This window comes from Parambassis ranga, chromosome 18 (genome assembly GCF_900634625.1).
Source record: "Parambassis ranga chromosome 18, fParRan2.1, whole genome shotgun sequence".
Taxonomy (NCBI): domain Eukaryota; kingdom Metazoa; phylum Chordata; class Actinopteri; family Ambassidae; genus Parambassis; species Parambassis ranga.
The window spans coordinates 5,819,748-5,846,083 of NC_041038.1; the positions used below are offsets into that span (position 1 = coordinate 5,819,748).

General features: G+C 39.8%; 1 protein-coding gene across 2 annotated transcripts in view; it reads left to right on the top strand.

Moving 5' to 3' along the window:
- pcxb (pyruvate carboxylase b) overlaps positions 1-26,336 on the top strand; it is a 223,082-nt gene that overhangs the window by 32,054 nt on the left and 164,692 nt on the right. For both annotated transcript variants that reach the window (XM_028428835.1, XM_028428837.1), the window contains one exon: positions 13,863-13,981. In XM_028428835.1, the coding sequence (XP_028284636.1) occupies positions 13,863-13,981 (119 nt within the window). The remainder of the gene's footprint in view (positions 1-13,862; positions 13,982-26,336) is intronic.

A 26,336-nucleotide genomic window follows, 5' to 3' on the forward strand; every position in this document is an offset into this window, starting at 1 on the left:
TTAGGCTGCTCAGTGCAAGGACAGTAACAGAAGTATATGATAAGAGGTTGTAATTCACTACTTCTGCTATTAGGCCTGCTGTCCACAGTAGCTCCTTTTTAAGTTGATGTTTACAACCCTATCTATTCCACCTGCCTATTGCCACACCACACGAACAAATGTTGGCTGTCAAGATGTACTTTAACTGCACTGTTTAGACTGGGACAATAATAATACTCAAGACGTTTTCTACTCAGCAAGCAGTGTTCTTTATGCCAAAACAGACCTAGGATTAAAATATTTTAACATTTAAATACATTTATTTTAGAGTTAGATTGAGAACAATGCATTTTGGAGTGAATGCATCCACCTCTACTTTCAGTCTGCATAACAGAAGCTGTTTATTGAGAATTTAAAGGAAATTATTGTGATTTGTGGTGGGTTAGTTTTTGTTTTTACTGTCCTTGTTAGTGTTGAGTGAGACTGGAACCACTGAATATTTCATCCTCTATATGTTCCCTTTACACACTAGGAGGGCTATTAGGTCGATGCAGTCTGTCCTTACTACATGATGCTTAAGTTTTACATTAAACGCTGAGGTTTACTCTATTAACTGCACGATCAGAAGGAAAGTCATTTCTCCTTGTTTGAATATCCTTTCAACCTCATTAACTATTTCGGTCCAGCTTTGGATGGAGTTTGGAAGTAGAAATGGCTGCCTTTATACTCCATTGTAGAGAAGCCTTGGAAAAGAGAATTCTCTCTCTCCCTCTCTCTCTCTCTCAGATTTCATCTTTCCTTAAATAAGCAAGAGCAGTTAATAAAGTGTGCAGATGTGTAGATTACTGGCATCAGCACTTCCCCCAGTTTAGTATAGTTTCCTTATTATGCACATAGAATAATGTATGTGTACACAACTTCAGTCAACGTGCTTCACCGTCTTCGTCCGCTCTCATCTCTCACCCACTCTCTTCTTCTTCTTGGCTGATTCTGATTAAACAATGGATTAAAAGGGAATGCAGCACATGGCTTTATATCAACCCTAAAACATATACAACATTACAAATTTTTGTGTACTTCTTTGTAATTGTGGAATGAAAAACACATTTTAGGCTTGCTGTTGTTTAGCTGTTGGATAAATACAAGAAAAAATCTGATGCAAATATAAACATGAATTCACAAAAGTATCCCAACAAAGGAAGGGGATGTGAAAAGTGTATTTGGCGCCTATAGGCACACGATAATAGGCTGTTTAGAATGCATACAGTGTACACAACACATTTCTCAACAAGGAAATGGATCGACACACACATGCCTACATATAAACACCTCACATATACATAATTAGACACATTGCAATTCCTTGTTGTTTTTGCTGCTGTTTTCTTTCCTTCCCTTGTTTCATCCCTTTTCTCTCTCTCCAGTTGGTGTCTGCCTCTGGCTGTGTCAAGTGCTGTAGTGTGGGTGTTGTCACACAGAATACAGGCACATCTCAGGCTGACACACACACACATACAGGGGCACACTGAAAAATGTTCGCGCAGCTGCACACAACTGCAGTCTTATGAAGTAGAAAACCCATTTTTGCCCTGACTACCTTTTGGAAATATTGAAAATGAGTGAGGAAAAGGGGGATGGGGAAGCAGATGGAGGAAGTGGGCGGCAGAGGAAGGAAGGAATACTTGAAGTGAGGAAGCAAGGAGCAGGAAAAAATAGCATTTGGGGCTGATTTTAGGTTTTAGTTACTAAATGTGTATCTCCACTGAGGATAGATGGCTTGTGTGTGTGATTTAGTGGCACACCTCTTTGCATGGGCAAACATTAATCTTTGTTTGCATCTGTGTGTGTTATTATCCCTGCTTATATTTGTGTATATGCGTGTGTGCCCTCCTTTGTCCAGTTGTGTGTATTGTACTGTGCTCTTTGATCATTAAGCAGCTGTATTCATTCCTTCTTCTCATCACCTTTTAGACAACAAGCTCATTATGCTTCCATTAAATGCTGACAGAGTGAAGGGTGATTGAGGGCAGAGTGAGAGACATTTGGGACTGAGTGTGAAATAAAAGCAAAGTGGAAGAGAGGAAGGAGGTATGACTAGCTGACATATACAAAAATGAGGAATAATGCCTGATATTAAGGTTTGGGATGAGGGATAAGTGGAGAGTGGGAGAGGCTTGGTGAGTTGAAAAGACAGATTATGGAGGCACCTTAAACTGTAGCAGGGTGTAAGTAAAATATGAAAGGAGGGACTTAAGAAAAGTGGGTGCATTCAGGTTGGAGGGGTAAAGAGAGATTTTGCCAGTAAGACTGTTAACATTTTGACCTTACAGCGTGAGCATTATTTGAACAGACCACGTGCCTTTTTTTGGGCTGTAAAGTTTCATAAAGTCTCAAGCGTCCCTGGGTTTGTCTTTAGCTCTACAAAATCATTTGGCAGGCATCATTAAAAAAGGATGACTGAGAAAATGTAATTTATTGCAGACTTCTGATTACATGATGAATTGTGCAATCACTAGCTTAATTTGAATGGCCATTAGCATTCCTAAATGTGAAAGTTTTATATATTATATTATATTTCTTTTTAAATGATGAGATTCCAGGTTGAAGCAGAACAGAGTCAGTTCCATGCACATTCATTCATGTCATAGATGACAGGGCCTTTTACTAACATGCGTTACTTCAGTTGCTTTTCCTGTGTGTATGCCATTCATATATAACTTTTCAAACAAATTAATGTTTACATTAAAAGAAACATAATGCAGAGGATTCCCAGTGTTTGTCAACTCCAGTGGTTTTCTGGATACGATGCTGCACTATTGGTGATGTCCAGTGCAAGATATATTACGTAATCTGTTTATGCAGCGCTTTGTTTTCAGAGCCCCTTTTCAAAGAACAATGTTTTGTTTGCTTGAAGCCCTGTTCCATTTTTGTTTTATTGGTGCACTAAATATTGATTCATCTGTGTCTTTTCAAAGTACCTGAAGGTATTTGCAGCCCTGCAATGGAATGGCATGTTTTCTAGTAACATTTAAACCTATACTGTGGAGCAGCCAAAGTGGCACTTTACCACAGGTACATTGGTCACACAGTCATACCAGCATGAGCGCATTTAGAAAATGGAGAGCTGGCAGGTTCAGCAGTAGGAAGAGGAGTAGATTGAAACTGTAGTGAGCAAACGGAGGGAGAGAAAGGCTGACTAGTAATGGGCCAGAGAATCAGAAAGAAACCTATCAAATGTCATGGCTTCATATATCACAAAAAGCAAGAAAGAAAGATGGAAGAGAGCCCATTGTTAGATGTCATGGTAATGAAATACACATTTTTTTAAAGTAAAGGGGTAAATATAGCTCATAATTCTTCATGTCAAGCAGTGGGTTCATGGGCAGTTATGCCCTGTGGAGTTAATGTTTCCAATGAGAAAAATGTTGAAGTCAGCTGTTGGTGACATTTCATAAAAGGCCAATGTTGGAGCCATGAGATTTCAGCAGGAAACTTGAAGGCAATAGAGATGCTATGGGAAACACAGTGGACAGGTAAAGGTTATATGGCCAAAAAGGTAAAGTAAAAGAAGAGAAAAACAGTATGTGCCATACAACCTGAAATCTATCCACACACACACACACACATACTCTCACTGTATAGCAGTTTATTTTTCCATGTCATAAAATGTGACAGTTTTGGTTGCCTTGCTGACAGCGAGTCAGCCTGTAGAAGCTTTCTGTGAACCGTGCAGTGTTATTTTGGGATGAGTCTTCCTTTCTGTCTCTATCCTTTCAGTACATCTGAAGTTATGGCTGCACTTTGCACTTTGATGTCTTTTCCTTAAATTAATTGATAGGAAACATCAGATTTTATGATCCCACAATGCCGTGTGTCCACATATGGACTGTAAATTCCTGTTAGGCATCTTCTGTGGCTGTATTGATTTAAAATCTGTCTGTATTGCCTTTCCCTTCACCCTCCCCCTCCGTCTTTGTGTGTGCACTTTATGGCTGCATTGCTTCCACTTTATGTACAACTCCCATTACACTATTGTCTGCTGCCCTCACAGCTTCCATTGGGTTCACAGGCACATCTGAAACTTTACATGCTGCATGTGAGTGATAATACCAAAGGTGTAGCAATGTGATCTTGGAAATTTATACTTACCAGGTCCATAATCCATTTATAATATTATAACCACTCAGACAGTTTTTCAGACAAAAATTGAGGCCATGAAATAATTAATAAGACACCAGGCTCTGTTGACAACAACTGAGGTGCTGCTCTACGTACCTTTGGTGCTTTAACACAGTAATTTAGATCCAAATGAACATTTTAGTAACATAGTAACACACACTAACACAAACAGCAGCAACATTTTTTTGTCAATGGAGTCTTGTGGCTCTGAGAGAACACTGACCATTTCAGTTTTTCACTAAAAATGATGTCTGATAGCAAACAATGATGAACTTGATGCATGGGGCTCATCCGTTATGCTGATGACTGCTATTGAGGAGGTGTTTTTAAAACCTTGGATACTGGATAGTGGAGCTATCCTAATAAAGTGAACATTTATATGGCTGACACCTATGACTGTATGATAAGTAGCTGTTTACCTAACAGATAGCTGAAGAAAGACAAATGTTACATACCCTGAAACCGCTTGTGTTTCTCTAAACTGTCATCTTCGCTGCAGTTCCTCAGCAATATATCATGTACAGCATGTCAGCTTTTAACTCTGTTTCTCCTTGTGGCCTTTCCTTTCATCACTCTTACATCACACATATCTTTTTCTGACGCTGTCAGGTTCTCCTCCTGTAAATCTACAGGTACTGCTTTGATTTTGTTTAAAGGTATTTCTTTTCTGTCCTCACTGTTCCCTTATGCTTTTCCTTGTCCAGCCATCTGCCTCATTCACCATCTACCCTCCCTCATTCCCTCTATTCTGCTGTCCCTCTGCCATGTCCATGGATCTCCTGCCATCTGCCTGGCATTTTGAGCCCTTAGTCACTCCTGGTGGTTTTTAAAAGTGAGTTTTCTTACTTTTTGGAAAGGGAAGACTTAGTTTCTAAAGGCCTGATAACCATAAAGGGTGAAGAAGAAGAGAGTGATGAAAGTGGACTGAAGTACAAGTGCCACAGAGGGAGAGACGTCAGTTGGGAAAATAACTTTTTCTTTTTTACTCTACATGGCTGGAGTCAAAAAAGAGAAGAAAAGGGATGAAGGAAAAAAAGCAAAGGGAAGGATAAGAGGGCAGTGGACAGAGAGAAGCTGCCCCAGAAATGAGTGCCTCACATTTAGGAAAAAGTGGTTTCACATATGTTTTCTACTCTTAGGCGACTTCTACAACTCTAACCATCTTGCAAGTCACTTGCACTCACTTTTTTCTTGTACTCACTCACTATCTACCACTGGGGGAAAAAAACACCCAGATTAAGGGAAGGTATTTGGCTTTGGAGCGGTCTTATAAATAAAGACACATGTCTCCAAGTGAAGGACCTGGCTCTGACCTTCTGTCTTGGCATTCAGCTAGGATGCTAAAAGGTCCTTGAGATTATCATTAAGTCTGAACCTGATGTAGTTGCAAAGCAAACCTCTGACCTCTCCTTTGATGTGAAGATCGGAATTCGACCAGACCACTGTTTTTGGCATAATAAAAAAAAACCCACAGATTTTGAGTTATGTTTCAGTAAATTTGTCTTGTTTGCTACATGGGCCTGTGGATGGACTGAACCAGCACTTTGGTCCACATAAATGTCTTGACAAGTGTCAGATGGGTCTGCATAAAATGTGTACATGGCAGCAGAGGATGATCACTAATAAAACTTTTATTTTCTTTGCTAATCGTAAGCCCTTTCACATTAAAAAAAAAGTCACCTGGCTTTTGACTTTAGTGAGAGAGGATACAATTAGCATTCATTAGGTAGTAAAATAAAGTAAACATGACATCTGGTAGGTGCAGATTTGTGACCTTTTTCTGTGTAGGTTTTACTCATCCACAAATTCTGTGTGTCAAGGAGCATGTTAGTTTTTAAAGCATAAAAATTTACTGTATCCAGTTTTTCTCTCTACCAAACTTCTCGTGGCAAGGAAAATTTATAATACTTTAAACCACATTTAATAAACCTTTCTATATATGTTCTAATTTCCGTGTAAAATGTCTGTAACCATCAGCACTGCTGTTGTTGCCCGGAGGACGGTGTAAGCCCTTCAGAATTGAAATGTCACACAGGTCCACAGTGGCAAACACATTTTGCCTTGGTTAATCTAGTCCTAAATTGAAATCCTAAGTGTGCAACATGTAATACTAATAACCAGGCTCAGCACATGGGGACATTTCAACATCATCTTTGTGCTTCTTCAGAATGAAATACATGGAAAAAAAATACTTGGAAAGATTAAAAACCTCCCCGAAAAGAATATTAATTAGTATCAATTGATTATTGTTTTGCCCCCCCCCACTGATCTGTGAAGGTGTTTGTTTGTTTTTTGTGTTAATGACCAAACATCTTCGTGCCTTGCACTTGATTTGACATAAAATGAAGCTGTAAGTGGTAGATAATGGATATGAAGTAGGTGCTGGTATGACCTGATTCTTAACTAAACGGGAGTAGAAGTGAGAACATGGACAAGCAGGGAGGAAGAAATAAGTAATAGAGTTGAGGAGCTGCTGGAATCAAGGGATGAGCACATGAATTGAAAACTGGAAGGAGGGATTCTGGGATGTATATGAAAGTGTGGGTGCATGTAGGACTGTGTGTGAGTGTGTGGGCGTACACATGCTTCTGTTCATTATGGTCATGAGTTCCATGTGCCTGCAGGCATGTATGTGATGTGTCCATTACAGTATATGTTTGTGCCTGTGTGTGTTTTTTGGTTGTGTGTTTGGGTGGGTGAGCGCCACTGCTTTGGCAGCTGCCTGCAGCAAAAGGATTAGAGAGGTGGCACCACTGAAATGGAGCTGATCTATTTGTGAGTGTGTGCGTTTGTGTTATTCTGTGCTTGTATCAGCCATGAATCGGATGAGACTTGTGTGTGTTGCAAGTCTCAAAGGGAATTGGATCAGATTACAAAAAATCTTGGCACCAGATTAACTCCAATCCCCACTGGAGAGGACAGAAATGAAAGAAGCTTCAGTTGAAGCAAACCAGCAACGGTGATGCTCAGATGACAATAGAGTGGAGGGATATGTATTGTAGGATCTGTTTATGTAGCATAATTGTGAGCCTCTAAAGTTGATGTGTGTAGCACATTTAAATGGTTTTGCTTTTTCTTGTGTATTAGACAGAAAATGGAAAAATGGATCAGTCAGCACTGCAGTATATGTTCTGTTTCATAGCACTCCTGTTTTCAAAACTTCAGTCTTGCTTTAAACTAAAGTTGCCTCCTCCCTTTTCTATTGTGACTTTCTGCTGAATTTTCTCGAATTAATTAATTTTAACGAAAATTAAGACGTGACAAGTTTTTGCCACCCGTTTTATTTAGCACCCACCTGATGCATTGCCTAATTGCCTCCTTTGCTGAGTGATTAGTACACTCTTACAATGCCTTAACCTACAGTAGCAGGTTTGGCAAAGCCTGTCCCATAACAGCTAGCAGGGTGCTATATATTTCCACTGAAGTATGTGTTTCCTGCTCCTTGTCTCTCAAAAAAGCAATGTATACTCTGGTTTATGAGCTCTACCGGACTGGCACTGTCCAGCATTCAGCATCAGCTCTGACTGCAGTGCTTTAGCTGTAAACAAGTTCTCAAATGTTCCATTGGATGTTTGAAATTGATGTACACTTTACAACCAGACTCAGTGACCTTCCTCGTCTTGTTTTTTTTTTTTTGCTCATTTTAGATGTCTTTGGTCCATGCTGTGTTATTCAGTTGACCTGTATCTGAGTTTGTCTGAAGGTGGACCAAGACCAAACTTTGGTCTCAATACTTTATCAGTCATGTAGGACTTTGGGTAATGAGCCTAAGTAGTCAAAAAAAGGTTGACTAAAGTATTTTAAGAGTACATTTGCATGGATGTAAAGGCAAACATGTAATAAACTAAACAATAAACTACAGTTCGTCTGAAAGTCACCTTTTAGTTACGCATCACACACACACACACACACACACACACTAATGGAACCAGACATCGCCATTTAACAGGTCAGTACCATTGATGGTACAATTGATTTGTTATGTTCCCTCTGCTACGTGGTGCACGTCACACATAAAGCTGGAGAGCTTTGTGTCACATTACACTGCCTCTGGACCTTTTATGACCCATCATGCATTGCTTTCTGTCTGGTTGGACATCAGGGAGATGGCTGGCGTTGTGTATAGTTTACAGTAAATTATCAATATTGCTGTTTTCTTGTGGGATTTGCAATAAAAGCCTTGAAAGGAAGTGACTTTAAGATAGACTAAATGTGATCAGAGCACAGACCCGATGACCACTGGAAGTTGTACAGAGTGGAGGTTTAACAGTTTTTTTTCTCAAGGCTGGGCTGCAGGGGTTCTGTTTAATTAGAAATCTGAGGAAACAGTTGCTATTTTCTCTCCATGACTAATCGAATCGTGGTTTCTGGCATTTACTTGTTGGTTCTTCTTTCAGTTCAAGGACAGAAAGTCTTGCTTTGCTCAGCTCTAGCTTTCATCTGCCAGAAGTTCTTTTTTTATATTTTTATTTTTTACCTGCATGTCCTTGTACAAAAGTAACAGCAAATAAAGAGCAGGCTCCACAAGTAATAAGGACTTTTCTGCAGCTTCAGATTCATGCAGGCTTCATCAGAGCAAGCACTACAGAATGTTTGATAAGAATAAAAGCTGTCCAATAACTGGCAGGAGGCAGGGGAAGTATGCACGCCTTGATGGTAGAAAGTCATGCTTTAGGGGCCATTTTGTGCAAAAATCAAAGTATTTCCAAACATAACAAAAGCACTGTTATTATAGAAGTTAACAAGGAAAGATCATTCCATCTGTGGTGTTGTTTAACCTGATGTGTGTTTGTTCCATGCTATCAACAAACCAAATGCTATTTATTTATGTGAGTTGCTGATTTATTCTGAGACGTTAACCGTAGAGATTTTGTATTCCCCTTTCTCATTATAATGGAACACGATAGAACTGAACATGTGATTGGTTCTCAAAACACAGCAAATAAATACAGCTGAAAAAACTAGCCTGATATTTTCAGAAAGATTAAATTGACTTTGAAATGGCGTACCATTTCAAGCCACGTGCTGCCTGTGTGCCTTTCACGTTTTCAATAATTATGAGTGAATCACAGTTTGCCTCCAACAGCCTTTTCTCTAAAGTTGGCACACATACCATACACAGAGTCTAAATAAAATGACCTGATGCTGACCCATATTTCAGTCACAATGAGCACAGCAAGGCTTGTCAGAGATTTGTTACACAATGGTTTCAAAAGCCAACAGGGGTTCACAGTAGCAATGCCTCTGCTCTGAGAACAACTTGGATCCCAAACCTTTCTCTACTGAGACAAACAACAAATTGAACAAAGTGCAGTGCCAGCAGAAAACATGGTGTACATACAAAACACTCAGGACACTAAGTTGTTTTTAATACTGCCAGCTTAAGACTAATCAAGGTCGCGCAAGACGTTCATAAAGTAGCCGTCAGCAACAAACTAATAAAAACTACCCACTGGCTGTTATCATTAGAATAACATGGACACAAGGAATCCTAATTTAAAGTGTGTGATAGCGTTATAGTTCAGAAACAAAACTATTTTGCATGTTGTTTTGTTTTTTTATTTTGGGCTACAATTGTTACTAAAATTATGGTTTCACACATCTGCTCCTAAAAATTATGGTTTAGTCAGCAGCAGGGTTTGTAACCAAACACTAGGCATTCAGAGAAATCATGCCACTACCTTCCTATTAAGACTATAAAGACCCCGAAATGAATGTGACTTCCTTGTTCCTTTTGTTTGTAAGTTGAATCGGAAATCTGGCGTGCAGTCACTAATCCCAAGAGGCTTGTACTTCTTGTGGACCACTGTCCAGTTTCCTCCAAGGAAGAAGCATGTCTTTTAGCTTGAAATGTAGTCGTCCTCCTCAGAAACAAACAAACAAACAAGATGTTTGAACCCTTTGGGATTTTATGCAGCTTGTTGCACGCAGTGTGCGCTCACAGTGGTCAAAGAAGAGACATGTTTCTGATGCTTTGTGTTGACCACCGTTTACCATAAAGGTCTTTGTATATTATTTAAAGTTGTTTCTTTGTCTCTTCTTCTGATTTTTTCTGGCACAAGGAGGTGCTGTGGCGTAAGAGGAAAACAACCATCAAGGTTCTTTGTTGAATCTAATTTATGACATCTTATTACAATGTTGCAAATGGTTTCAAGCTGAAATACTCAAAGGGAGCACACTGGAGAGTGACAGTCCCTCCATCATTGAAGCTCTCTGGTATTCTACCTCTCCCTGATTACTCCATCTAATCCACTCTCGCACTCAGTACCTGTTTGTCTAACCCTCTCTCCACTCCCACTGAACACTTTGATTCCTTGTCTCTGTCCTCATTTGATCCATCCATCAATCTTTCTTTAACTCTCTCCCTTCCTCCATCCAGCTGTACTCACCCATTTTCTCCTAGTACTCATAAATTGTTAGTGATGCATTTTGGTTCACACTCTGGCTCTTTCTGTGCTGTACAGTAGCAGCCATCCATCTCTGTCACTTTTTATTCAAAGCCATGCACCAGTGTACATTCATCAGTGCTGGGATCATTTAAGCACAATCAGACACATACTGTGGCAGGCAGCAGGGAGCTAAATGTACCTTTTTGTACTGCTCTTAAAAATGAGAATGCATAGATACTACGCCTGCTTGAGTGTGTGTGGTAGCATACATGCATTCAGCATTCAACTGACCTCTCCTTGTGCTTGTACAGCCCATTGACTTGGCTGCCAGACCTTATAAAACAGTGACCACTCAATCTGTTACACTGGCTGCTACTTCACTCCCTGACTCAGTGTGTGTGAGCGTGAGAGAGAATGAGTGCAATATGGAGTGACACATATTGGTACAGTGTGTGTGTGTGTGTGCTTAAGGTTTATGGAGGTGTCCGTATATCGCTGCATGGAGGCTGGAGTATGTCCTCTCCTGTGGTACTGTGGTTACCTGTGGGTGCATGCAGGAGGTTAAGAGAGAGGTGACTCAGGCTGATATTTGTCATTTTGGTGAATTTGTCTGTGTGCAAAGCAGAGGAGTCCTGGTGCTGCCTTCATACTGTACTGACAGTACATATAGAGGTGTCTATAGTATGTGCTCTTTTTGTAGTGTATATATAGACATGCTGTATACTGTAGTAGCAGTGCATATGGAATTTCATGTGTCTCTGTGAGAATGTGTTTTCAGATTCTCTGGATGTCAGTGGTTCTGTATTAATGATAGCTGCAGGTAGCAGTCACACACAAGCATTTTTAATTGTTCGGTTTTTGGCAGATTCCATTTTATATCAGCTGGGAGCAGAAAACTACACAACTCCACACGTAGGTGTGTGTAGGCGTTCTCTGTTGTTTCTCTGTGTGTATGTGTAGTATTATACAGTATATTGTCTAAATGTGTGGCCAGGTCGTGTATTGAGCTGTGCATGTAATCCCTTTAATAACTCTGGTAGAACCTGTGAGCAGATACAGATGCCATAAATAGGACTAATTTCTCTCTGCAGAGAAAACTCTGCTGACTAAGTGTGTCTGAATGTACAGACAATGTTTTACAGTCAGTATTAATTCATGTGTTGCATGTGGGTGTGTGTACTCTGCTTCTGTTCTGGGTTTAATTTCCTCTTGAGAGAAGTTTTCTTCAGACAGAACTAGTTATGGGCTTAGTAAGAGAAGGTGTTGTATCATTTGTTTACATACCTGTGTATTATGCATGATGGATTTTTCACTGTTTCTCCAAAACATTTAAAGTTGTTTTTTTTTTTACGTGTTTATTTGCCAGATTCTAATTTGTGCATTTGCCTGTGCATCCTATCCCTGTCTCTTCCTCTGCCTTTGTGTTAATATTTACACTCGCCAAATGAAAATCAAAGCAGTTATGAAGGCACAAGGCTGAGCTAACACTAGACTAAACATGCATTTTAATGCTCGAAGACAAGAGTGTTGGTTCAGATCATTCCTCGTCTCCTGATTTACAGATATGCCCAGCCCCACAGAAGCACTAAAGTCTTTGTTCATCAAGTCATTTTAGACAGATTTCAGATGTAGGTGGTGCTGTTGCCTTTTCTCGCTTCCTCACATCTGTGGCCTCTAAGAAAATTAGATTTGCTGTGTTGCAGCTTGTGTCTTGGACATTTGATTCCTCACAGACCTCTAATTTCATTCTGCCGTTTGGATGCTTCTTCTATTTTCTTCACCCAAAAATCTGGTACTTTTTATGATATGGCAGAGCGTGATCTGATCCAAGCGCTCAAATTAGTGAAAATAGTTGACAGCAATCAGATTACTTTGCTTAAATCACCAGTGTAATTTGTGTAAACCGGTCTAGTCTTGAAATTATGATGATAATAATAAAGTTTATTTATTTAGCATTTATATAGCAATTACACTCTGGGTGAATCTCCCACTGGGTGAAATTAAACCAGAGCTGAAATGAGCCAAAGTGGAGTTTTGAAGGATGAGTATGGGGAAGATGCTGGTGTCGGTCGACTAACATGCCAATTTTCCCCACAGTTATCATGTTTTACCCTGAATGCAGCCGTATGCAGCTTCTAACAAAAAACAGTCTGTTTCGGGTGTTTTATTTTAATTAGATTTTTTTTTCGGCTATAATCAGTGCTGCATCAGATTCTGGTGAAATGCCATCCAAACTTAGAAGACACAACAGCTGCAGCTGCATGCAAAGAGAAAATGATTGAAAATAATGAAAACGCTACCACTTAAAGAGCCATAATTAAAACTTAAAATGGACATTAAGGGCTGAATGGAAATGCTCAGTCATTGCTGCATGATGAACATGTATAATTAAAACTGAAAAGACTGAGTTTGAAAAGAAATCATTTTTGAAGGCGGTGGCTAGAGACTGAGTAATGCTTTGTTCTTCTCTGGTAAATGAAACATAAGCATTATACCCATCTATTGACTTGTTTTAGAAATCAGGACCTGTTTTAAATAGTCTATTTACATACCACAGGGCTGATTTAAAATAGAGAACATTTTTCATCCAGGAGGAGACATAATTTGACCAACCATAGGGGAATTGTAGTGTTTGTCATCTTTGGAATGAATAACATCACTGTTCCTCAATAGCAGTAATGATTCATGTTCCTTACAGTAGTCTCAAGCAGTTTTTTAACACAATAAAATGTAATATGTGAAACATTTTTCCCACTTTTTCCAGCAAGTAAAGGATAAATTAACAAAATCATTAATACAGTGTCACAAGAAGCACCATATTCTAAGCTCACATTGTTTTAAGGAACCATCCTTTCTGTGCTGATTAGTGTGCCAATATTGTCCTTTGTTTGTCATGTCTGCATCCTGCATTAACATTTAAAGGACCGAGTCAAATTCCAGGATATTCATTATTATACCTGACTGATTGTGATTCTAATTGCTGTGCTATGGATGAAAGGTAGTGGAGAAAATGGTCTTTTTAAGAGGATGACATTTCAATAAATCCCCCTTGATTAATAATCTAATTTTGCATTTCAGGAAGATGATGAAAATTGCCCTACAAATAAAACACATGACTGATGCTTTGCCTATTTTATAAAGACTTATTTGCTTGAAGAAGGGTGTACAGTTTGTTTTTGTTCTTTTACTTTCATGGCTCATTAAGATGAGTGAGTGCTCCTACTTCATAGTTTACACAACTAATGCTAACAGAAATATTTGGATAGCTCAGAGCTATGCTAAACTGCTTTTTTTGCCATGTTTTTGTCGCTGCAGGTGGGATACGAGAACGCAGGGACCGTGGAGTTCTTGGTGGACAAACATGGCAAACACTACTTCATTGAAGTCAACTCCCGACTCCAGGTTGAACACACCGTCACCGAAGAGATCACAGAGTGAGTAGCAGATGTTTACATGTGAAAGTAGGTTTAAGATGGTGGGCAGCTGAATAATCTCGGCAGTTGTCATTGTGGATGTGTGTATGTTTGGCATCTGTCTACGGACAAGTGTGCAGCTTCAAGGTTTTCCACTATGACAGTTTTCTGCAGTAGAGAGGGGGAAGGTTTGAGACAAGGCTTGAAGGAATTTTAAGTATGTGAGACAAAACCAAAAAAAGGTCAAAAAGGGAAGATAAGGTGGAGCAATGGGCAAGGTGAGGAAAAGTGAGCGATGGAAAGCTGACAGTTACAAAGAGAATGGTTTAGGGGGGAGAAGGATGGGGAACCAGAACAGGTGGAATCAGTGAAGAGAGAAGCTGAAAGATGAGGTCAGAGAGAGGGTGAGAGACTAGAAATGAAGAACAGAGGTAAAGAAGAGAGAAGGAGGATAATGAAAGATATAAATAGCATTCCGCTCCACTGATGACCTGTGATATTTGCTCGGCTGAAGCACCACAGATGGGTCTCAGACTCGTACACAGGACATAACACAAACCACTCACAGGTACAGGTGTTCTGTATAGTCGGTTCAATTACACCCATGAATCTTTGCTCAGCTTTGATGCGTGTATGCATGGAAAACCACAATTACTCTAATTCCTGTGTAATTTGCTTAATTAATAAATTAATCTGACAGACTAACAAACCAGCATCTAATGCAGGAAGTGATGGGCAGAGGGGAGCCTTGCAGGGGAAACACAATCACCTGTTCCTATAGCAACTAAACATGACTGACAGCATCATCTATATTCTGCTGCTGTCTTGATTTGCACTCCTATTTGGCTTTTTTTCCCCCTGTCTGTGTTTTTTTGTTGCTTTTTCTTTTCCCCAAAGAAGCTCTTTGATCAACCTGCGATATTTGCATTACACCACAGCAAACTAAATCATCTCTGGATAAGTGGGGAAAAAAAAGCTCATCAGTAAACATGAGTCAAAGAAGCACCAGGCTCAACAAAAACAATAGTTTTCTCAAACCATTAATTTGTTACTTTGAGCATACCTGTGTCAGATTTAAAGTGTATCCTGTCAGCTGAGGTCTTTAATATTTATGCAGCCCTAAAATCATGAATGATTATATGGGACCCAAAAGACATTATTTCCAGTATCTTTTGTTTGTCTGCATTTTTCCATATATTCCTGCATTATGTGAGAATGCACAGCTGCATATTCCATACGCCCACATTTGTACCCTTTTTGTGCCCATACACTCCAGCTGTTTAGACATCTTTCTGTGACCTGTGGAGTTTACGACCTTTTACGAATGTTTATAGTTTCATTGTGTTGCCAGTAAGTTTATTTATCTGAAACATTTTACATAAATGCATTTGTGTATAACTTAGGTAAAAGCAACATTTTGAGGAACTCACACTGTAAGCAGGTGTTCCACAGGCTGGTGCAGCCAAGATGGCGACACAGAGCGGGTTCATTGGCATTCAACCTGTTCTCTTGTTTCTTAGCAAGAATGTGACTAGTTACATGAGGCATAACACTGTGAGGTTTATTTCTACTTTCATCTGTGTCAAGTTGAGTTTTCTCTTCTTAGTTTTTCTTCAGTATGATTTGCATGTTGAATTTTCTGTATAATTTTTTGTTCCTTTAAATTTGTCCCGCTGTATAAAAGATTAAATTGAGCAGACTATACTGCGGTGGTTTTTAGAAAGCACTAAAGCAGGAAAGATTAAGCTATTATAAATCTTTTATTTCATGTACACTGAGCAGATGTTGCTAGAATTTAAACATTGGAGAATGACTTTCTCTTCTGTTATTGCTATTGAATGCACTGTCATGTCTAATACATTTAAAAATGAAAAAGGCCTCAAATGGAGCGTAAGGGACACTGCAGAACTCTGGTAATATCATAGTAATATTTTTATGTTGTTGAAACTCACCAAGGATATCGGTCTACATTATTCAAGGACCACAGTTGTAAGGGAGCCAGTCTTTCCTTATTGTGTCTTTGTGCTACCAGTACATCCACAGACCCTCTGCTCCAACCAGCAAGACAATTAATTGACAGAAAACCATTGTCATATATTACAGATCACCCTCAAATCCAGCCATGCACCAGTTTGTCATATCCTTGCTTCATCCTGCAGAGAGATCCTCATATGACTGAGGAAATTTGACATTCTGGGGAATTGGGGTCATTTGAATTGGCGGCAGTGCAGTAATTAGTTCAGGCAGTGCCTTGCATGAAACGGTGCATGTTGAAAAGTTTTGCCTGTCACAGGATCTTTAGGTTTCAGGCTGAGGTTTAGCTTCAAGCAGTCACAAATGACAGCTGTGAAAGAGAAGAGGTGTCTGGGAATACATCTAAATTGTGGTGGAGAAATGAACTCTTTACAAGGAGATGGGTATTACATTTGAGTGCAAATGACAAAAGGGAGAACTGCATTGTGGATTTATTTGAACATTATGTCCATTAGTCTTTGAGCTTTCCGTTTCACTTGAACAAACACCCAATTTCAGAGGTGTGTGTCAGCTCATTCATTCTTGTTTTGTGTGTCTGAAAGGGACTTTGTTACTAATAGACTTGTCAGGGGGTTTTTTATATACTGAGTACTGAACTCTCTAAACTTGTGTTCATTCCTCTAACTCCCCACCCACATTGTCTTCCATCACTTCCATTTCTCATGTTTAATTCCCTTCATCATCAGTCAGTTTTATTTTCTAACCTGGCCTTGAATTCTCTTCACGTGTGACACATTCAAAATGTTCTTTATATGTACCTCCAGTGGTAAGTCCACAGTCAGTGTCTGACAAAGGCAGCAATTATGCTCGCTTGAAGTCACCAGACATGCAGTTACTATACAACTTCCTATTCCACTTGGTTGAGGAGTACCATTTGTGCACAAAGTCATGCCAACCTCACATGAATATAGCAACAACTCAAACAAATATAAAGGCCAAACGAGCAGGATAAAGAAAAGAATAAATCAAAATTGTTGTGATGATTGTTTTCATGCAGCCTCTCTTCAAACAGTGTTTTCCCCGTTGTTTTTTTGTGTGTGGCCATTCTGCTTTAGACTTTGGTCATCTCTAGATGTTTCCCTCTGTTGCCACCAGCAGGTTGACATTTTAGTTTGAAATGTTTGAAAATTGGACTGGTGTGGATTTAGAGTTTGTGTTTTGGTTTTTGACCAAATGCTGCGAAAATATAGCCCTGCCAGCACTGCTATCAGATTGGTCTGACCACATCTGGAGGTTGCCTGGCTCACAGTGTTTTGATCCTGGCTACAGGGTAAATTCAACCTGCACAGTTTGATCATAAAAATCCACCCAGGCAAGTTTATCTAACTGCTCTTCCTCCTGCTGTCTGAAGCAAATACAGTAGCAACACAGTAGAAACACACACGAATATTAGCTACATTCACTGAGGCTGTGGTAATGTAAAGTCACAATTCTTATATTAAGACTTATGAATTCCAGGTTAGATCAGATGTTGCACTGCTTCCTTCCCTCTGCACTGAGGGTCAGTGTAATACAAACACTCAGATATCAAAGTTCTCTCTCTCTCTCTCTCTCTCTCTCTCTCTTCTCTTCCTTTACACCCATTTGTCTCACCCCTCATTCCTCCCTCAAGCACTTCCCTTCATCTCTCTGTCCTCAGCCATCTCAGTGCATCCATCTGTCCATTTCTACATCCCCCTTTTCTCGCTTTCCTCTTCGCACCATTGCCTTCTGTTCCGTCTCCCTCACTCCCTCCATCCTTTCAGCCCTGTCAGTTTCTCCCTCTATGTGTCTGCCACTCACTGTCAGTCCCATCACTCCTTCTCTACGACTCTGCGTCTCTGTCTCTCCCCTGCTCTCGTTCTTCTCACCCCCCCCTCTCATCCATCTCATCTTTGTCATCTTCTCCTCTCATTCACCCCCCCAACACTTGCATTTCTTCCCTTCTCTGTCCTTTACCTCACCTTTGCCTCATCCACTCCAGCTTGTGCCTCATCTTTCTTTGTCCATTGCTGTCCTCGCTCCTCACATCTGCCCTCTCATCCTGCAGTCTTGTCACACTCAACCTTCTCCCCAGCTCTGTCCACACATGCAGTAGTACAGGTGGCACACAAAATTAAACTGCGTCAAGCATTATCCTAAAAGTCACATTTGGAACGTTATGCAGGCAACTATTGTTTTGAGTTTGGGACAAAGAGATCTATGTTGACGAGCCTCTCTCCACATGCGTTTATGTATGACTGCAGGAGGGTGCATGGCTGTGTAAACACTGCTCATTGCAAATCATTCCAGCACCACTGTTTCATCTTTGTGAGGATGATTGCTCTTTTTGACAACAACAGAACATTTTTCTGTAAAAGTTAGGCTTACATTTTTTAAATAATAGGCCAAGGCAAATTGCAGATTCAAAGTAAACTGTTCTTTGAATGTGAATGCGTTGCCATTTTTTTATTTGAAAGAACAGAATCTTTAAAAAAGTAAGCTGTGATAATGGCATTTGCAAAAGAAAAATAGATGCAGTTCAAAAGCATTATGTAAAGACTCCCACTATAATTGAAGAAATTTGTAATTCTAATTTCTTGATCTAAATTAAATCTAAATCTAAATTGTATGATTCATGTTGGTTTTGGAATTTCTCTTACAGGCTCTTAGTTAAAATGTAAGAAATGCCCAACTGTCTGTGTGCAGGAAAATCTATTTTTTTTGTCTCCTGACATGAAGTACCAACAGTGCATTAACCTTTGAAAAACAGGCAATTTATTTACTACTGTCGTTGTCTGTATGCAGCGCACAAAGAAAGAAGGAGGTGCTGCAGGGCACTTGCAGTGAAAAACCTTTAGTAACAGTTTAGTAACGGAAAGTAAAGAGTAACCCCTTCATTCAAAAGTATTTTTGTTACATCAAGTTAATGTTGAGTGAGTGAGTGATGTATGTGCAGACGTTGACACTACAAGACCGTCTTCACACTCATATGCTTAGAAAAGAAGCGTCTCATTGCATACATTTAAATCTGCAGTGCAGTATGCAACACACAGAGCAATGTTGAAGCTTGAAGTGCACATACGCTAGCAATGGAGTTTTAAAGAGTGTGTAGGATGTATGAGGATCTCTTATCAGAAGTGGAATGTAGTGTTCATTATGCTGACCTGTTCTCTCTGAAAGCATATCCTTATAGATAGAAATGTGATAGACCAAATAATAAAGCTGCCTGTTTGATTGTTACACATTTTATCCTCCCTTACAAACAGTTTTTAGTCCACTGAGTGTAACATAAGCATTGTAGAATGAAGACACATTTCCCTCCTGTGATTATTAGGAGTCATTTTGAGATAGGATGTCTGCTCGGTTCTGTAGGGATTTAAGAAACATTGACACATACTGCTAAGCCTCTGGCAACACAGTGGGGCCTCAAGCAGTCCATTTAGAGGCAGGCCAAGTTTTTCTCATACTTTATCATTAGAGCTACAAAGACCTGAATTTTAAAGGTGCCATCTGCAAAAACAAAAAAAAGCATGCACTACCTTTTGTCCATATGCGGTTGCTGACATTTCTGGCTGTAGGTTTTTTGCAGTCTAATAGTTGCTACCACTGTCTTTGCAATTATGCTTTAATTCATTGATTACCTTTCTGTGAATGTGTATTATATATCACATATATTATCTTAATATCTCACTGAATAAACAGAAACTAGCTCCGTGAGCAGTGGTAATTATTTCTTCTCCTATGTTGTGCTGAAGGCAGACTAAATACTACATTCACCCACCGCTCTCTCATCATGTGATTGCTCACTGGTTAGTGTATGAATGCCATTAGTCTGCTAGATGTTTTGAAGATGAGTCATAGCTGTTGTGCCTTCACATTCTAGGTAGAATTTTCTATTTTGTAAAGCTTATCAATTGTATATCAGCATCAAAAGTCTACCAAAACCATTTTAAAAATGTGTCATTTTTCTTACCAACATGTCCCATCTTTCCTCCTTTCTGCCTGTTCCTCTCTCCACACTACACAGACACAGATTGGGCTGCTCTTCTTTTTCCTTCCTCTCTGCCTTTTGCTTTGATTGTCATATCTCTTGCTTGTCTGCTGCTCTGCTGACTTGACAAGGTGGTATCTCTTTGACTGAGAAGACATCCTCTAACTTTTTACTGCCTCTCTTGCTTCTCTTTCCCTCAGCAGTGGTAATAGATGTGTACACAGGTGTCAGTGAGGAGGCGGAATACCACAATCTGTAATCAGAATGAATGCACCCACACACACACACACACTCTCTCTCATTCATAGATGCATACAAAAATACGCCCACATATTCAAAAATGTTGATGTCCAAAGGCTGCAACGAAGACTCACACACATATTCCACACAAGGAAGTAACATTGCAATGGAACATTATGCGAATACCTATTCATCTGTCTCTCTGCTTTACTGAATTCTTGCACAATAGAAGCAATTCTGTCTGATGTGTCTGACTGCGACAGACAAATGTGAGATATATGTTAGATATATTTTGTCTGGGAGGCATATCCCGTGTGTGTGTGTGTGTGTGTGAGAGAGAGAAGGGAATATCCTTGTGTGAGCTGCTTGTCTCTCTGAAAGGCATCCGTGTGAGTGTTTATAAGAGGCAGGGAGACCGCCTCTGCATTCAGCTCCTGCTCTCCCTTTGAACTTCTCCTCTCTCAAGGTTCAATTTGTCTATAATTTAGCTGTAAATGATCTTTCCTTTGTGCGTTGTGTGTGTGTGTCCCTGTGTGGTAGCAGGCACCAAGCCAGTGTGTGTTAGACTGTGTGCATGTTGCTGTCAGGGGACATTGCACATTTGGTAGATTGGAGGACAGGAGTCCTTTAGATCCTAAAGTGATATAATTATACCCCCAGGCTCATGCTGGGCTGTGTGTGTATAGTGACGAGACAGCAAGGGATTGTGTGCCTGTTTGGATCAAATGGCACAGGGAGAAAGTGTTTTTTTTATCTTTAGGGTGGCACTGTCTATGAGTGTGTACATTATGGTACATTACATGATGCGTACCACACGGTGATGGAGGCTGGCACCTTGAGTTTCTTCCTGCAGCAGCTGAGCAAACTTTAAGGTGCCAGCCAGGATGATGGTTCAGTTCTACACAGCCATCACTGAGTCCATCCTCACCTCCTCCATCACTGTGTGGTACACTGGGGCTCACTGCCAGGGACAAGTACAGACTGCACTGTGTTGTGTGCTCTGCTGAGAAGGTGATTGGCTCAGGACTCTGAGGCGTGCAGGTCGGATCACAGCTGACCCTTCTCACCCTGGACACGGATTCTTTAAGCCACTCCCTATCAGGCAGGAGGTTACAGTCCATCCGGACCAGAACCTTGTGGCACAAGGACAGCTTCTTCCCCTCTGCTGTTGGACTGTTGAACCCTAATTAATCATACTGCTCTGCACTTTAGTATAGTCACAGTACATTACAATACGTTCCTCCAGTTTATGGATTATTTGACAGACTTTTCTGTGGAAAGAGTGACAAATGAAGTAAATTCACACTTTTTTTTTCGAATATCTCGATCATTGCTCACACAGGTTTTGCATTGCCCCATCAAGTCACACCTAAGAAAAAAAATTAAACTTAAACCTAAGGTGAGCAGTGTTTAACCTTTAGTGACTAAATAAAGTACTTAACCTTTTGATTTATAGAGCCTGTTGGACAAAAAGGTCCCTTAGGATTGTTCGGCTCTGTCCTGCTCCTGTATCTGCACAGACATGTGAATACAGAAACACCAAATGGTCTCATTAACTCTCAGGTAATTGCATTGTTGAATGAAGTGTAGTTTAATTTTATGCTTCAGATCTTTTATTGTGTAATTCATTAACTTACAAGTTACAAAGTTGAGTTTCAGAAGTCAATCTTAACCTCTCACCCCAAGGCCTTTGTCAGTTCATGTTTACAAGGACAAGTATGAGCTTTGAAACTTGGCAAATATAGACAAGACAACATTTAATTTGCATGGTATACCACCACCCTTTCTGATGCACAATGTCTTTATATGACCGGGTGACATATTTAACTGTTGCTACGGTAATTGCAATTTCCCCATTGTGGGACTAATAAAGGTTTCTTAATCTTAAAGCAATATGATGCCTACAGGACTATAAACATGAGATGTGGCTGACCTTGCCAATTCATATTTTCTCTCTAAGACCTCTTCTAAGATGCCTCACTGTAATCAACGTGTTCCCACAGACAATCAGTGCAACGCTGAAAACAAAAACTCGCTGATCATTAACAAAATGCACCAAATCCATCACAGAGACTTACCGACATAGTGAGATGGAAGTGTGATGTACACTTATACAAACGGTGCAGATAATGTTAAGCTGTGTGCCTGTTGTGGTTAAGTCTCATGATGGAGTCACTTAACCACAACAAGCTGCTTTTCAACTAATTTAAAAACTTCAGCTCAACTGTCTTGCTTCATCACAGAGCAGCTTCCAGTTGTAAAAATGTTTTGAACTATCACAATTGCTGTTTTTCTGGCTGCAATTATCCATAAAATGCCCACCAGTACATTGACATTTTTTCTTCCAAAGCTCTCCCTGCTAACTGGCCAGACCAATGAAATGATTGGTCTGTGATTTTGACATCAAAATCCATATGTTTAAGCAACCCAGTGCCGCTCATCTTAAATGCAACTTGGCATTTAGTGAGTAACTTGTCTTGTTACAAACTGACAAAGCTTTTTAAGGACACAACTATACACTTTGTACTACCTCTTTATTTTACCACTTTCTGACAGGAAAAGACAATCATCTGAAGCAGCTTTTAACCCACAGGAACACACAATTAAACCTCCTCTAAGATGCAAGATGGCAATGAATATGTTCCCACAGACAATCAGTGCAGTATTGAAAACAAAGTCTCTCAGGCCATTAAACAAACTGCATCCAATCCATCAGAGAGATGCATCGACAGGGTGATGACGGATGAAACTGTGATGTACGTGTACACCAACCGTGCAGATGATGATAAGGCGTTCATGCATGCCTGTGTTTGTTGTGATTAGGTCTCATATTTGAATTATTTCTAAGTAAGTGCTTCCATGGGCAAGTATATTGATTACTTTGTCGGTGTGTTATTGATCACTTGAATGATAATATTATGAAATAAGCTGCATAAAAAAACATCACAGTAAACATTTACTGTAATGTATTTAGTGGTATTATTTCTACTGCACTGTTCCGTGTGTGAGGAACCTGATGTTTTCCAGTAATTCATGGTTAATTCTGTGAGGATTTTTCTGGTTTTGAAAATGTTGCCACAACTGCACAGTCTGCCGTGCAGTATTGTTGTAATGTGTAAGAGAGTCAACACTTTCATTTAGCCGTAACTACAGCAATGAAATAAACAGATGAAGAGGCTGCCACAAAGCGTGCTGCTTTTAGAAACGCTGCAACAAGATTGTGACTGTCTTTAAAAAGGAAAAAAAGAGCATCTTCTTGCTTTTAATGCGTCTATTTTGACATGTTTTCTGATAAAGACAGAGAATCAGAGTGTGTGTGTGAGAGGGAGAAACTGAGTTAGCTTTTTTTTTGGCTTTATTGCTTTCTGTTATGTGCTTGAGGGAAAGCACACTACCCTTTTGTGTGTGGATATGTGTGCATGAATTAATGTATCGGTGCTTGAGAGGAAATGTACGCTGCACCTGGGTTTTTGTCTGTTTAGGCCAGCTAATTACTCTTAAATGACCACTCTCCATCTTCATCAGACAAAGAAAGAGTGACAGAGCAGGAGTGCGAGTAAGGAAAACAGAAAGGAAGAATGCCTCGCATTAATTGACAGAGGGCCTGACAAATGAGCAGTGGAAATGGTGAACAGAACGGGACATGAGGTGAATTAAAAGACAAGTGAAGTGACCCAGAGAATAACACGCAGCTGCCTGCTGGACCAAAGTTTGAGGTCTGCATTGCTTAGATATGGTTGAGTCTATTGAGAATTCTCGCACATTTTAGCATGAAATTATTTGCTGCGATGCATAGTAATGCTTCCTCTAGCCTTCAGTTTGGCTATTGTTCTGTAATTCTACCTGTCGTTCGAGTTCTCCATTTCATTATAAACAGTACGTCATTCCTTTTTTAGGTTCCTTTTTATTTCTTATTTTCATTTACCTCTTGTTGAACGTTGGACACAGCAGCTAGCATTGCCAGTTCTCTACTCTCAGCTTTTAATTTCCTCTCTTGATGTGGGAGTTGGAAAAGCTGCTGCCACATCAGCAATTATCCCCTCTCCTCGCTTCAGTTTTCTCAACCCTTTCATGCGTCTTCATACTTCTTGGCACATTAAGTTTATAGAGATGTTCAAGATAAGGTCAGCTCTGGGTCATTTTGACATTTGTTTTGCTGAGAACATTCTAAAATCTAGCTGAATGCTTTCCCTCTATTTCCCCCTTCCTCTATTCTTCTCCTCCACCTTCTTATGAAAATTCCCTCTATTGTATTGTTCCAACATTTGTCCCCATCATCATGTTCTTCTCCTTTATTATCCTCACTTAACCTCTCAGCTCCTGTGAACTTTTATTTATGGTCTTTATTATCCTATTCCTCCTTCTCTTTCTTTCACCTCCTGCTCACCTTCATCCTCACCGTATACTCCACCAGGAAACGCATGAAGCAGTAAACAATCCACAGATTCTCCTTTGGCGACGCAGGATTTGTGTGTGTGTGTCCATAAAATAACCATTAGAAAGGAAATAAGATGCTGAGCTGCATACTATGACATGCCCGAACACACTGTAATAAGCTAGATAATGGATAAAATAATTGTGTGTGTGTATGTTGTGAGTAAATCGTGTGTAAAATAGTGATTACCTGTACCAACCTTTATATTACAGTATGCTTTGATGTTTGTGTCTATACACACTGTGGTATACAGCTGAATGCATGTCTTTTGCGCTGTCTGTGTGTGTCTCTAAGTGTGTATGTGTGCATGCACTCTGAGGATTGTTTGGTTTTGCTAGCACGTCATAAAATAATTTTAAGGTGATTATAATTGTGCAGCGGAGCGTACAGTGAGTGATTGAGAAGTAAGCAGATGAATAAGAATGAGGGATGTAGCTGTGCATGTGTGTACGTCTGCATCCTGACAATAAGGGAGAATCTAATTTGTGTGTGTGAGTGAGAGAGGGTGAGTGAGGGCTATTTATGATAATAGGAAGGATGCTTATCATGATTATAATCATAGCCGTCATTGTTTTTAGTTGTACTGTATGAAATGTTTTTGTTTTTTGGAGTTTCTCTCCTATAATTTAGATTTTCATGTGACATTTCTTGCATTTATTTGTCTTGCACCGTAATGATGTTTGTATACTTTTATATAAGTATTCATTAATGATCCAGGCTCATAGAAGCTTGATCAAGAGAAGGATACAGGCATTGTCAATCAACTTGTTGGCTTCAACCTCGGGTGCTTTCCCCTTTCTCTTGAATGCTTCTTATTATGTGAGTATACTATACAGGCTAGCCTGAGGAAGACCAAGCTTTGCTGCTGCATCCCGTTGGCTTGTTTTTGGCAGTTTGTCATTAGCTTCAAGCAGACTAGTTTTACGTTTTCTTGACATGATTTCAGTGTGCATGCAGCTCCAGCCTCAGGTATCCAGCCAGAAGCAGACAATTAACCTTGAGGCAACATATCATACTCTGAGCGTGGTACATCCTTACTTTAAATTTGTTCAATGTCTGGTTAAATTGAATTAAAGTGTTTCAATGATTAATAAACCTTGTGTGTCTCAAGATGCATTGTAGGAATGAAAAGGAAAAGGCAAATATTCATGGATTTTGTCACCCCTAGTATTTGTTATAATGAATGTTATCTGAGTTTGAAGCTGCAAGTCTATTGGGTGTTACACCTACCTATAGGAGGTAGAAATCATAAACTGTTGTGGTTCTGCATTCAGATTTGTCTGAGGGCTGGATTTTTTCTTTCAGTAAATTGACTTTCAGATCAAGGAACTTTTGTTATTTTTGTGTTTAGGGCTATTATGAATATACTGTACTGTACAGGAAGTGTACAGTGTACACTTCCTGTGTCAGCTATTTATCCTTTTTACATATGATCCTGACAAGAATGCACACCCATACAGAAGCAACAGTGCTTAAAACCCAAGGCCAGAATTAATGAAATGTTAATTTGCATGAATTACCATAGCTTAAATGATAAATTAAACTGTAATTTCCATACATTTCGTCCAGTAAACCCCTCTGGACTCCTCTGAAGCCTCTTTCACAGGCTTGGAGCTCTGAAGAGAGTTGTATCAAAGACTTAAGGAAAACCAGAGGATTCAGCATCAAAAAGAGGTGCAGCGTGGGTAAGGCCCAGGGACACACAAGCATTTGGG